Source organism: Marmota marmota, unplaced genomic scaffold (assembly GCF_001458135.2).
Source record: "Marmota marmota marmota unplaced genomic scaffold, marMar, whole genome shotgun sequence".
NCBI classification, from domain to species: domain Eukaryota; kingdom Metazoa; phylum Chordata; class Mammalia; order Rodentia; family Sciuridae; genus Marmota; species Marmota marmota.
Window position 1 is genome coordinate 689,589 of NW_025999871.1, and position 13,296 is coordinate 702,884.

Below are 13,296 nucleotides of genomic sequence, written 5' to 3' on the forward strand. Positions count from 1 at the left end.
GTCTCCACCAGCTGGATCTTCCAGGAAGGCATCTTATTGGCCCAGACTTGGCTGGTGCCCACCTCTTGGCCAGGGGAGGATGGTGCCTCCACTGACTATCTCAGCAAGACAGTTGCTTTTTCATCAGAGAATGATATTATTTCCCAAAGCAAAAATCTAAAGGTCTAGCCAGAGAGAAAAAAAAAAAAAAACTGGATGCTAAGAAGGCAAATCAAACAGACAGAAGCTCTAGGAGGGGCAAATTTGGGTCCAAGCTCAGGTCTAGGATGGAAAGAGAACTAGACCCTCGGAGGGGCTGCAGGAGGCTCAAGATTGACATGTGGTGCTTGGCTCTGCAGTACATATACTAAAGTTGAAACGATACAGAGATCAGCATGGCCCCTGCACAAGGATGACAGGCAGATTAATGAAGCATTCCATATTTAAAAAAAAATTATGTGTGGGATAACCTTGGCACAGGGCCCTGGGGAACCAAACACATTGCTTGGGGAACTGGCCTGTCCCAGGAGGGCTATTGTAACCAAAAGGCCAGCTAATATGTCCTCCTCTGTTCGTGTCCAGGGCACACTCAGGAGTTTGACTGTGTCCTTTTAGCTCTGTAGCTTGGGGACAGAAGCATCAATGCCTATGTGGGTGATTGGCAAGAACAAGGAGTGGACCTCAGAAACACCTGTCTATTCTCAAATTGCATCTCTGCCAGGTATACTTGGCATGTGAGCTGGCTGCCTGCCTTTCACTCTCTAAGCCTCAGTTTCCTTACATGTGAGGTGGGAGAACTATAGGATGATTTGGAGGTCAGGCAGAGAGGAATGGCCCTGTGAACTCTCCCCGGCCAGGTCCTCAAGCATTAGCCCAGCTCCTCCCTCGCACTGGCCCCACTGCTTGAATGCCTGGTATGTTCGCCAGCTCTTCATCTCCATCTGCACTAATTTGTCTTCAACCACTCTTACCTGTATCACGGGAGTCACTTAAACACGACACGTCTTTACTAAGCACGCTATGTTCTGGGTACAGGGTCAGGCCTTTGGGGTGTAACAGTGAGCAAGCCAGTCTACTTTTAGAGAGCATAGCAAGATTAAAGCCAGTGTGGGGTCTTGGGGGATGGAGAGTTGGGATCCTGGGGAGTCACGAGGGGGCAGCCTGGACAAGACCATCGATGTGTGTTTGAGCTTGTCAAGGAATTCACCCCGGTCATAGGGGACCCTCGCCAGGGGTGGTCAAAAAGTAGACTTTGCAGCTCAAACCTTGGCTCAGCCACTTCAGTTTTGTGCCAGAGCAAGGCATTACCTCTTGGTAAATGTCCCCTTGGTATCCTTGTCACAGGGTGGGCATGTACCCCCAACCCTACTCACCATTCACACAGCCCCAAAATATGTCCAGGTGTTCCTGGGGTCTTTCATCCTGGAGGCTGCATCTGAGCACCCAGCTTTAAATTCAGCTTGAATGAGTGACACTAAAATAATAACAGGGCAAGCAGAGGGCATGTCAACGATGCATTTGTCAGTGCCCCAGTACAGTCTTTGCCCACATGAACATTATCATTTGTATCCTGTGCAATTTTCTCTCCTGCTGTTTTAATCTCATTATGCCATAACCATTTTCTTTGTTATTACTGGACGTTCATAACCATAATTTCAACAGCGAAAGAAAATCCACCGATGGGTGTGTGATTGTCTCCTTGTCTGTTCTTGTTCATCATCTTACAGCATTCTAGACTGAGTTCGCTGTTTACAATTAATACAAAGCAAATAATTTTTTCCAGAGCTTTTTTCCTCTAGGTTAATCTCATGGAGTAAATTGCCAAGAATTTGATGAGGGTGAAAAGACCTAAGAACATAAGGATCTTGGCACATCAATCTTGATACAATTTAAAGGGAGTGTGACACTGTACACCTCACCTCCAGTAATGTTTCAGGGGCTACTCCAACATGCCTGCCAGCATTGGTTATTTTATTGTCTTATTTATTTCATGGATACTGCTATAGTTTGGATCTTAAGTTTTCCCCAAAGGTCCACATGTTAAAGATTTTGTCCCCAGCATCGTGCTATTGGGAAGGAATAAAAATTTTTTAAATTATTATTATTTTTTTCTTGCCAGGTGTGGTGGCTCACACTTGTAATCCCAGCATCTCAGGAGAATCATGAGTTCAAAACCAGCCTCTGCAAATTGGCAAGGCCCTAAACAACTTAGCAAGACTCTGTCTCAAAACAAAAAGGGCTGGGATGTGACTCAGTGGTTAAGCACTCTTGGGTTCAATCCGATGTACCCCCCCCAAAAAAAAGACTAAATACTAATCCATTTGTATGGATAGACTACATTTTATTTATCCATCAGTGGACACTTCAACTGCTTTATCATTGACTTCGGATTTTTTTAAGTGCTGTTGATCAAACCCAGAGCTTTGAGCATGCTAAGCGAGTACTCTACTACTGAGCCATATCCCCAGACTTCATCACTGGCTTTTAAAATTACTCTCAGATGCCTGGTGTAGTGGTGCACATCTGTAATTTCAGCTACTTGGGAGGATGAAGCAGGAGGATCACAAGTTCAAGGTTGGCCTGGGAAACTTAGCAAGACCCTGTCTGAAAATTTAAAAAAAAATAAAAATAAAAAGGGATGGGGTAGAGCATCCTAGACTCAGTCCCTAATATCACAAAAATTAAAAAATTACTCCAGGATATTCAAACAATGGAATATTATGAGGCAGAAAAAAAGTCTCCTGTCCTGCTATGGAAAGATCTCCCAAATGCATTGTTAATGGAAAGAGACCAGCACAGGACAGTGTGGATTCGCTGCTAGTTTTTTGTATAATAAAGAGGGGGACTATATATATTTATATTTCCTTGTCCTTGTCCAAAACTAATGAAAGCAAGTACAAGAGGGGTTGGGCTGAGACTTCCACCTCCACAGGCCTCTTTGGCTGTGGTTTTGCACACAGGAACATGATGCACCCCATCATTCTGCATTCTCCCTGATCTCCAGTGGTAGCAGCTCTTATCTCATTTTCTCTTGAATAGTCTCCTGAGATCATCCAACCACAACCAGAGAGTTGCCACTCCTGAAAGAGCATGTTCCCCAGTGGGACAGTCTCTATGCATAATTTTGCCTGTATATTGTCAGCTTTCCTTCACCAGCCCCATGAGGCTGTGCTTTGACCCTCAGTGCCTCGAATGGTGCCAGGAGTCCCTCCATGCATGTATGCAATACCCCTGACAAGCAGAAGAAACCCAGGCCTGGGACCAGCTGGAGACACAATGGGTATTTGGAGGTCAGAGGGCTCCCAGCAGCCCGTCCCCTCTTTATGCATCCCTATGGGTCATGATGGTTTTGCAACTCTCAACCCCAGTCCCCAGGCTGATCTAGCTGCTCCAAAGCACTGCTGAGCCTGAGAACCATCCTTACCAACCCAACCCCATCCATTGTGCCCAGTGCCCTGCATAGAGCGCCCAGTTCCAGGCCCCCCCCGCCCCCCCCCCGCAAGGTACTCTGAGAGCTTCCAGGGTCACTTCTTGAAGGACTCTTACTCAGAAGGGCCCCTCTCTGGCTCCTTCCACCATCTGCCCTGCCCTGCAGAGAAGTTCCCAGTTCACTTCTAGCCCCAGTACTGGCTGATCTATCTTTGAGAAAATTGGACTGGGATCTGGGGAAGGCTCAATGCTGCAGTGGAAAGAAGTGTCGGGCAACTGGTGGGATGGAACAGAACTTGACAGCTGATGAGTTATCTGTCCTGTGGAATTACTCAGGCACTGAGCTCTGAACATGAGGCAGAGCCAGAGCACCCTGCAGAGCTGGCCACCACTCCCCGCTGAGCATCTGCAGCTCCCTATGTACCCACATATGCATCAGCCACCCCACTGGGAAAGACAGGAGGTGATTTTGTGAAATGTTAGTTTCATCAGCTGAAAATTGAATGCTTACAGCTTAGCTGGGGATGTGAAAATAAAGCTGTGATTGTCACCGGGGTCAGGACTGTGCAGAATGCCATCACACAGGTGCCAATCCCTCCCCATGCTGTAGCCCAGTCCCAGTTCCTCTCATAACCACAGGCCCATGGGACAGTCCTCTGAGGGGTTCCCTTTGATCCCCTATATCATCTCTGACTTCCCATGTCCTTCTGTCTCTACTTTTAGGGCAGAGTCACTCAGGGGCTAAAAGAGACAGAAATTAATTAGGGTCTGCTTTGGGGGCAGAAGAGACAGGGCAAGCAGGGGACTCTGTGAGTCCTGTGGTGAGCTCACAGGACTCTGTGATTGAGAATGTAGGGGTGACCCCAACATCTAGGGTGGGGACTGGTTGAACAGTCACAGGCTTGCTCAAGACATGTCACCAACATGAAGGCCTCTTCCCTTTCAAGGAAGACTAGCCTACAGGAATGTGTGGAAGAGACTCAGAGAGAAAACACAGGCTTCCTGAACATGGAATATAGGGAAGCCAGGTCACAGAGGATACACTCTGGTGTTTGTCTAAAGGAGGTTTGGATGAAGATGACAGAATAACAGCCACAGATGACCTATCTCCAGGTCAGGTACAGAAAAGCAGTGCCTCAGACCTCTGACAAGGCTAACAAGGAGAGTCCACTGATGCCAATCAGAGGTCAGGAATCACGTTGGGACAGGGGGACACTGAGGGAAGCAGAGAAGACCCAACTAAGAAGGGAGCATTTCAACCATGTCTAGAGGGATGGAAGAGTGAAGATGATAGGGAAGCCACCCTTCAGGGGGAACAATGTGTATGGTGTCTCAGAGTTGGAGAAAGCATTGTAGTAGAGTACGTGGCTGGTGCCAGCAGCATGCACTGGAAGGTGATAGGAGGTGATGCTGGACAGGTCAGCTTTTCCAAATCACAAAAATGCTGGGATGCTGGGTACAGAGGGCAGTGGTTTTGAATATACCTGAGAGAACTCCAACTTAAATAGGTATACATATGGAAAAGTCCACAGAGCAACTTCAGGCATAATAGAATCTCCAATGCTGTTTCCCACTTTCCTAGTCCTTAATAGTGATACCAGCTCAGGGGCCCCAGAGGAAACAGAGCTTCCAAGTGCCAAAGAAGTTCTGGGGTTGTGCCTGAGCCCCCAAATTTTGATCAGGCATCTTTGCAGCCAGCGGCAGGAGAAAATATGCTGATTATACAAGACTTGTCAAAATCAACCTTCAGGGAGAGAAACTGGAAGTAGAAAAGAAGTGTTTGGCTCCTGGGGGAGAGTTGAAGGGTTTAACAAGGAGAACAGATGCTGTACTATGAGGTAGGAGGGCCCTGGCAGCCTGCCCAGGAAGCGATCACTGGATTTAAGAGATCACACAGAGGTGAATATGGAAGGCAGAGTCCTTCCAGCTTGGAACCAGCGAACCAGTAGGTTCCCCGCTCAGCTGCACCCCCAATTGCTCCTTGCCATTGCAGGCAGGCATGCCCCGGACCCTGAGCACCTCCGACATGGTCACCCCAGGCAGACTCAGCCCACCCCCTACAGAGCCCACTGATGTCGAGCAGGCTGGGCAGCCCTTCCTGGATGGAGCACCATCCTCAGCCTCTCTGGACACCCTGATTCAGCATCTGGTACCCACAGCTGACTACTACCCAGAGGTGGGTGAGCCACCCAGTGGGGAGGAAGGGGAGAGGGGAAGGAAGAAGGGAGGCTCTCTCCTTCACTCAGGAATGGAGCATGCAGCAGGGCTGGGAGTGACCTTGGGCCTGGCGAGGTGGAACAGGCTGGAAATATGTCCTCCCTCCGTGCCCTCTTGTGCTTGTGCCATCTTTCTTGCAGAAAGCTTATATCTTCACCTTCCTACTGAGCTCTCGCCTCTTCATCGAGCCTCGGGAGCTCCTGGCCAGGGTCTGCCACCTCTGTATTGAACAGCAGCAGCTGGACAAACCAGTACTGGACAAGGTGAGGGCCTGGAAGACCAGGGAGCCTCTGAAATCAACCTCTCGGGGAGGCAGTGATTGTCCCTGTTCTCCTGACAAGAAGCCTATTGGGCTTTCTCACTTGTCTGCAGTCCAGGCCCTAAAAGGACAGAGCCAAGGCCTTTTCTGCTATGCAGTTTTCCGGGGCTCTGTGGAAACCCTTGAGCTCACATTGAACCCAGTCCTAGGTTTCCAAAACCCAGTGAATAGTATTCCTGCTCTCTGTGAACTGGGATGGTCCTATGGCCTCCACTAGACTTCCTTCACCCAGTACACTCGATTCCATGTCCCTGCTCTCTGGCGTCTGTTGATAGCCCAGCCTTCCCATGGTTCTTCACATCTTTCCTCTGTTACTGGCCTGATCCTGCCTACTGTCACTATTTATATGCATGTCAGTTAGGTTGTACTGTGATGATGATAAAAACTCGGCTTCAACTGGCCTAAGGCAAGCGGTTCATTTAACTGCCAAGTCTCGGGTACTGCTGCCTCCAGAGGATTAAATGACAGCATTAAAACCTTATCTTCCTCATTCTGACCCTCTGCTGTGGTTTTCTCTGGGTTTGCTGGCCTCATTCTAGCTCTTGCAGGTTCTCCTGCGTGGTGACACGCGGCCTCTATCAGCAGGGACACCTTCTAATCTCAAGAACTAGCCCCTTTCTCCACAGGCCAGTAAAAGTCCCAATCTCATTGACCTAGCTTAGGTCACATGCCCACCTGTGAGCCAATTATTACATAAGATGGTGTTTTCTGCTCTGATTGGCCAGCGCTGAACCCCAGGTTCCACCCCTGGGGCAAAGTCGGCTGTTCTAGAACACAGTATGCCTGAATGAGCAGGGAAAATTGAGATGCTGTCACCATAGAAAGGGAGAAGGGATGCCAGGAAAGCAAAATAGTCTGGCCCCCAAATATGTGTCTGTTCCCCTCTTGCTCCCCCATAGTGCAGCCTAGGCCTCTCCCCTCCCTTCCCAGTGCCCTATCCCTGTTGCCCCTCTGCTTGCCTTGCAGGCCCGTGTTCGGAAGTTTGGCCCCAAACTGCTCCAACTACTGGCCGAGTGGACAGAGACCTTCCCGCGGGACTTCCAGGAGGAGTCGACCATCGGGCATCTGAAAGATGTGGTGGGCCGCATAGCCCCCTGTGATGAGGTGGGCAAGCCTGGATAGAAGTCACTTTGCCTTCTCTGCCCCCTCATATCCAGGCCTGAGCCTGTTTCTTGTGGCTTCCTAGGTCCCCTGATCTCCCAGCTTTGCACACTGCATGCTGTAAAACCAGCCCCTTTGTGACCCATCAAGGAATCAGGTACTGAGGGGCTATGAGCTAATCCAGGCCTCTGGTTCCAGGACTGGTTTCTTGACCTCTCTGTGCCCTGTTCTCATTGACGGCATCAGGTGGCCAAGAAGGGAAGACTTACTCATGGGTTCTTGTGGATGCATAGTCAGGCTGTTGGTCTGTGACCCACCAGGCCACCTGGAAGGGCCACATCTTGGGCCTGTGCCACAGAGGTCTCCCTCCTGCCTCTGTGCTTGATCCATCTCAGGATTATGGGACATGGTTTAGGATGTAGAATAGAAAAAGGTCAGGGAAGAGTTGATGATTGGATGGATGGGAAAAGGAGAGAGTGGAAGCAGGGAAGAGGGATGCTGGCTAACTTGGTGGACAGTTAGGTGCTTTTATGGATGGATATAGGGGAGGATAGGTGCTTGAGTAATTTGCATAGGCAGGTGGATTAATGGAGTGAATGAATGTGGAAAGATTGATGGAAGGAAGGGAGATGAAAGGGGGGAAGGTGAGTGGATAGATGGGTGAAAAGGTGAATGAAGGGTGGGTGAATGGGTAAACATAGAAAGGTAGGAGGAAGAATAGATTAGTAAATTGGTGGATCTGTGGGTAAGTAACTGTAAAGGGGGAGGTGGGTGATAGCACATGAGTTAGGAAGAGATGGGTACGGACTATGATAAGTGATGGTAAGTGGTGGATAGGTGGGTGGGTGGATGGGTAGATGGATGAGTGAGTGAGTGGATGAAGTAGGAAGGATAGATGAGTAAACTGATGGACCTGTGGGTACAGTGGTAACTGTCTGAAAGGGAAGGTGGATGATAGCACATGGGTAGAGAAGAGATGGTACAGGGATGGTGGGGAGCTGGATGGAGCAGAGTAAGTGAGGTGGGAGCTCCATCTCCTGCTTCATCCCCACTCCCTCCAAGATTTCTTTGGCAGCAGTGAGATCTGAATCATATGATGAGACAGGGTTATTTGCCCTTATCTGACCTGCCTGACATTGTCTCAGGTGCTAGGGGACAAGCTGGTTTTCCTTGGGAAGCCATGACCTCTTCACTATTCTGAGAGTGTCAGGCCTATCACCAAGACTATGTGGTGTGGACCAGAATGGGAGTTCCCTGGTCTCTATCCCATACCCCCAGGCCTAAGCCAGGGATGCTTCCTATGTCTTCACTGTCCCCAAGTCACTCTTCCACAGAAGGTATCCAATCTAAAGAGGATGTCCTCTCTGCACTGGTTCTCTATGCTGGATATTTCCTGGTGGGTGGCAGGTTGTTCCCCTCCCAGCACCACACAGGCTAGTATGGGAAGAGCAATGAAGCAGACTGTGAGTCAGTCCCATAGGGCTCAGAGCCAGGGGATTTAGGTCATATTACTTGAGCCCAGATCCAGTCTCAGAAACCACAGCCGTGTGGCTTTGGGCAAGGTACTTTGTCTCTGAGCTTCAGTTTTCTCATCAGTAAACCAGAGACATTCACCACTGCCACTATGCAACTTGGCAGCAAGGAGGTCTGAAGTTATTTCAGCACTTAGTAATTATGAGCTACAATGAGAGGCAAATTGTTCCTCAAATTCAGGCATATGAGAATTATTCTTTAACTTCCATGAAACATTTCAAAAATACCCAAGCATAAAGAAGAGTAACCATGAACTCCTCTGTACCCATCACTTATTCTCAACAGTTATCAAAACTTTGACAAACTTGTTTCCTCTGTGCCCTCACACACTTCCACCTCTCTATAAATTAGTTGTAACCAAATCAAGACGATTATATCTTTTGCTCCAAAAACATTTGCTCATTATTGTTTTGTTTTGTTTTGTGTATATGTGCTGGAAATCCATCTCAGGGCCTCCAGGGATGCCAAACACACATCTACCACTGAGCTCCACCCTCAGCCCTAGCATTGTGTTTATAAAAGATTTCTCACACAGGGAAAGAATTAAATGAAATAAAGTGCTGTGCACAAGGTCATGAGATGGGCATGGGTATTTTCAGAGCTACATATCTTTGAGCAAATTACTTAACCTCTCTGAACCTTATGTTTCTTTCTATAAAAGGAAGAGTGATAATTCCTCCCTTATGGGACTATGGGAACAAAGGGACCCAGGGTTGTAGAGGAGACAGAATGGTTGGAGATGTCATAGAGGGTGAAACCAGAAAGCAAAGAGACATGATGAATGGTGTAGCCACTCAGGAGACACTGGCTGTGCACTGGAAACTGGAAGGAAATGTCAGGTCTCACAAGTGACTGTGTCACCAGGGCTGGCCGTGCTGCATCTAACTTAACCATCTTCCCAGCACTCAATGAGAACCTACAAGGCAGCATTTTATTACACTTTTGGTGCAGTGTTGCTGAGAGAGGCCATTCCTTCGGTGAGCAACAGACAGAAGAGTCGGACCTCAGTCTACCCACTGACTGGTTATTTCCCAAATAACCAGTGGACACCTTCTGCGTCTGACCCCTGTAGCTCTAGGAGTTTGGGTTAGGTTTAGGATTAGAGTTAAGATTAGGATTAACTGCCAGGGGTAGAGGGCAGCAGTGAGGCTAGTCAGGTTATAAGTGCGCTCTTATCCTGTCCCCTGTATCCTGAGGCTTTGCCATAACCACCCATGGCCGCTTCACAGAGAAGTAGTTCCACGGACCAGAGAGGACAGCCTCACCATCACCACAGCACTGGGCACCAACAAACCTCAGACATCAGCAGCACTCATTAAACCCTAAGAGACTGCAAGGAACTGCTGAGGCCCAAAGCCACTCACAGCCCAGTAAGTCAGACACTGCAGCTACAAAATGTCACTGGGTTTGTGCATTTCAAAATAGCAAGAAGAAAAATTCACCTTTACTTTCTTAAATTACCTGACTATACCAACTATTCACTAGCCTATTGTTTTCTGAGACTTCTGGTCCCGGTTTGTCTAGTTGATGTTTCATCATTGCTGGGAGGCCATGAACTCGGCTCTCTTCTGCTAGCACCCAAATCCTTGGTTCATAGGGAATTGCATGTTTCTCTAGGGGTGACATTTCCTACAGGCTCATGAGCTCAGGGGCCTGTTCTATGGGTTATTGACCCAAACCCTTGGGGATATATGGATATTTCTCTTCCAGCCAGGCTATTGGTATATTTCTTTAGAAATAGAGGTCTCTGAAGGGAAAAAATGATCACTTTCTCCTTGGGAGTAGAAGGGTAGGTTCCCCTTGGCCTACCCTGGAAGAAGGGCCATGGCCTTTCATCCTTCCATCCAGCCCAGGGCATGGTCCAGAGCAGGAATCCATCTGTCTGAGCTGAATGATGAAGGGACTCTGTTGGTAGGTTATTGAGCACCCACTACATTCACAGAACTGGGACAGACTCTGATAACATAGAGAAGACAACACAGAATTCCCTGCCTCTCTGGAACTGTCATTCTGGGGTTGTGGGGGAAGTGGGTAATAAACAAACCTGATTATCCCTGATAGTGATCCTATAAAAGAAGTCACATAGAGAGTTACAGAATACTGCCAGGGTAGAGGGCAGCAGTGAGGCTGGTCAGGAAGTTCTCTCTGAGCTGGGCTTAAGATTTAGAAGGGGTCACTCTTAAAGCCAAGACAAGGGACAGTTATCCAGGGCAGGATGTGTTCCATGTCTTCCTTCCTCTCTTCCTTCCTTCCTCCAGATCCCTGGCAGCACACCCCCCATACTGCCCAGCTGCCCAGACAGCGTGCTTTGAGCCCCACTGGCCTCCCTGATATGTGCTCTTCTCAGTTCCCACCAGTAATCCTGGAGCTTTCTCCTCAACTGGCCTTCACTTGACCCCAGCTCCCACATGCCTGGGGTTGATCCTATTTTAGGTTGAGGGCAGGTCCCAGCACATTTGCTGGTATCTGGCCTTTTCTGTAGAGCCCTAATGGACCCTGTCCACCTCAAAGGTAAAAATGGGTATTCAGACCTGAGCACCCCTTCTTACCCTCCCCCCATGCCCCACCAGGCCTACCGGAAGAGGATGCATCAGCTCCTGCAGGCCCTACACCAGAAGCTTGCAGCTTTGGGCCAGGGATCTGAAGGCTTCATGGGTGCTGACAAGCCCATCTCCTACAGAACCAAGCCACCAGCCTCCATCCATAGGGAGCTCCTTGGCATCTGTAGCGATCCCTACACACTGGCCCAGCAGCTGACCCACGTGGAGCTGGTAAGCAGGCAATGCTGCTCTTTACCCAGGGCAGGAAACAACTGGGAATCCTACCCAATTGATGGGCCACCACTCGTCCCTCTGCCCTCCCTACTTGGTCTCAGGATAACCCTGGATCAGGCCCTTCACAGCACAGGCAGTCAGCATCTGAGACTATCCTGGAGCAGTCAGTTTCCCAACACTCCTGGAGCCTGGAACAGGAGGGCTGGAGGTGTCAGCCTCTGGCCTGTCTGAGGATTTAGCTCTCCAATGAAAGAACTGGGTTCACATTTCAGCTCTGATACCACCTGTTGGTGATATCAGTACTAGTGACTTCCCCATCCAGGGCTCACATGGACTCATTGCTCCCTGTTCCGCTTTCCAGAGCAGCTCCACAGGCTTTTTACCTGCTCATAAAGGGAATTTCTTTGCCCAGCCAAAGAAAGAGGAACAAGAGGAGTGGGTTTCTTCCCTTCTACACCTCCACCATTATGGCACTCTGTACTCACCATAGTGCTTACATGCACTTCCCATTGCACTGCAGGGTTGAGAAATGTTACATGATTTGCCAGAGTTCACAAGCAGAAGGCACAGAGCCAGGATTTAGTTCTGACCCAGATACTATGCCTGGCCACCAGGTCTCCCTCCCCCACCCAAAGAGCTGGTCATTTCAATAACCTGATTTTGAGCCTGGTACATTGCTTCGTTTACCCACTCCTCCATGACCTGGGAAAGGAGGGGATCTCTCCTTCAGGGATGGTGTTGAACTCTGTGAAAACAGGATCTCTAAGCCCCCGTGTGAAGGGTGACTGCAAACAGATCCTCATGGTGGGGGGGTGGGAAGAAGGTCAGGGAGTCAGGCAGGAGCACCCACCCTACCACACCCCCAGCAAGCCCTTCTTCCCCAAACCTTCCGTTTTTCCGACCCTTCTCCCTTCTGATGCAGGAACGACTGCGACACATCGGACCTGAGGAGTTTGTCCAGGCTTTTGTGAACAAGGACCCTCTGGCCAGTACAAAGGTAGAAAGAAAGCTCTTGGACAAGCTGTCCCAGCAATGACCCTCCTCGCCCCCATCGTGTGGCGGCCACGGTAGGGGCGAACCCAGAGCGGGATGGAGGGGCTTTGGAGGAGTCCTACCCACTCACTCATGCACCTCCAGCTGAGACCTCGATAGTCCCGCGTCTTGGGGAAGCCTAGAAGGTTAGACGTGCCCTGGGTGGGGAGAAGGAAGGACCGCGGAGGGAACTCCAGGCGCGCTCCAGGACCGCGCGGACCCTCGCTGTGCGTTTCGATGGGCGCTGATGCCCTCCAGCGGCCAGTCGGGGAAGCGCGGGCTGGTAGGTGCTGCGGGAAAAGGAAGGGAAGAAGGCGCTCAGGACACCGTCCCCCACACACCTGGATTTTGAGCCAGTCCTTCCCTTCTAAGGAGCCCAACCAGAGGGTCCCTGGTGCTTAACAACTGGCTAAATCCGAACCAAAACTGAAAACATTCTGTCTTGTACTCTCACACCTAATAAAAGAAGTACAAACTAAATTCTGTAGTATGTGATTGCATTTTCACCCTTTAGATAAGCAAAGATCACATAGTAGGATAGACATATTGGGGATATGTAGGAAAGCGGCATTCTCCTACACCATTGGTAGCGGATGAAATTGTCGCAAGGCTTTAGAGAGCAAATAGGCAATCGTAGATCAACAATTTAAACGTCCTTCTTGCCGGGCGCAGTGGCGCGCGCCTGTAATCCCAGCGGCTCAGGAGGCTAAGGCGGGAGGATCGCGCATTCAAAGCCACCCTCAGCAACTTAGTGAGGCCCTAAGCAACTCAGTGAGACTCTGTCTTTAAAGAATATAAAATTATAAGAGGGCTGGGATGTGGCTCAGTCGTTAAGTGCCCCTGGGTTCAATACCTGGTACCAAAAAAAAAAAAAAATGTACTTCCTTTGGCGGGGATGTAGCTGAGTTGTAG

General features: G+C 49.5%; 1 protein-coding gene and 1 non-coding gene across 6 annotated transcripts in view; both read left to right on the top strand.

The window, feature by feature from the left end:
- Positions 1–13,296, top strand: part of Rasgef1c (RasGEF domain family member 1C) — an 81,912-nt gene that overhangs the window by 43,984 nt on the left and 24,632 nt on the right. For 4 of the 5 annotated variants that reach the window (XM_048784613.1, XM_048784619.1, XM_048784630.1 and 1 more), the window contains 5 exons: positions 5,402–5,584; positions 5,766–5,888; positions 6,911–7,048; positions 11,149–11,349; positions 12,275–12,349. In XM_048784613.1, the coding sequence (XP_048640570.1) occupies positions 5,408–5,584; positions 5,766–5,888; positions 6,911–7,048; positions 11,149–11,349; positions 12,275–12,349 (714 nt within the window). In that variant the 5' untranslated portion in view covers positions 5,402–5,407. Of the gene's footprint in view, positions 1–5,397; positions 5,585–5,765; positions 5,889–6,910; positions 7,049–11,148; positions 11,350–12,274; positions 12,350–13,296 lie in introns of those variants that run through there. The other variant, XM_048784623.1, reaches the window with a different exon arrangement.
- On the top strand, positions 323–426 carry LOC125611127. Its single transcript, XR_007341266.1, has one exon. It is a non-coding gene; the product is annotated as a U6 spliceosomal RNA (small nuclear RNA).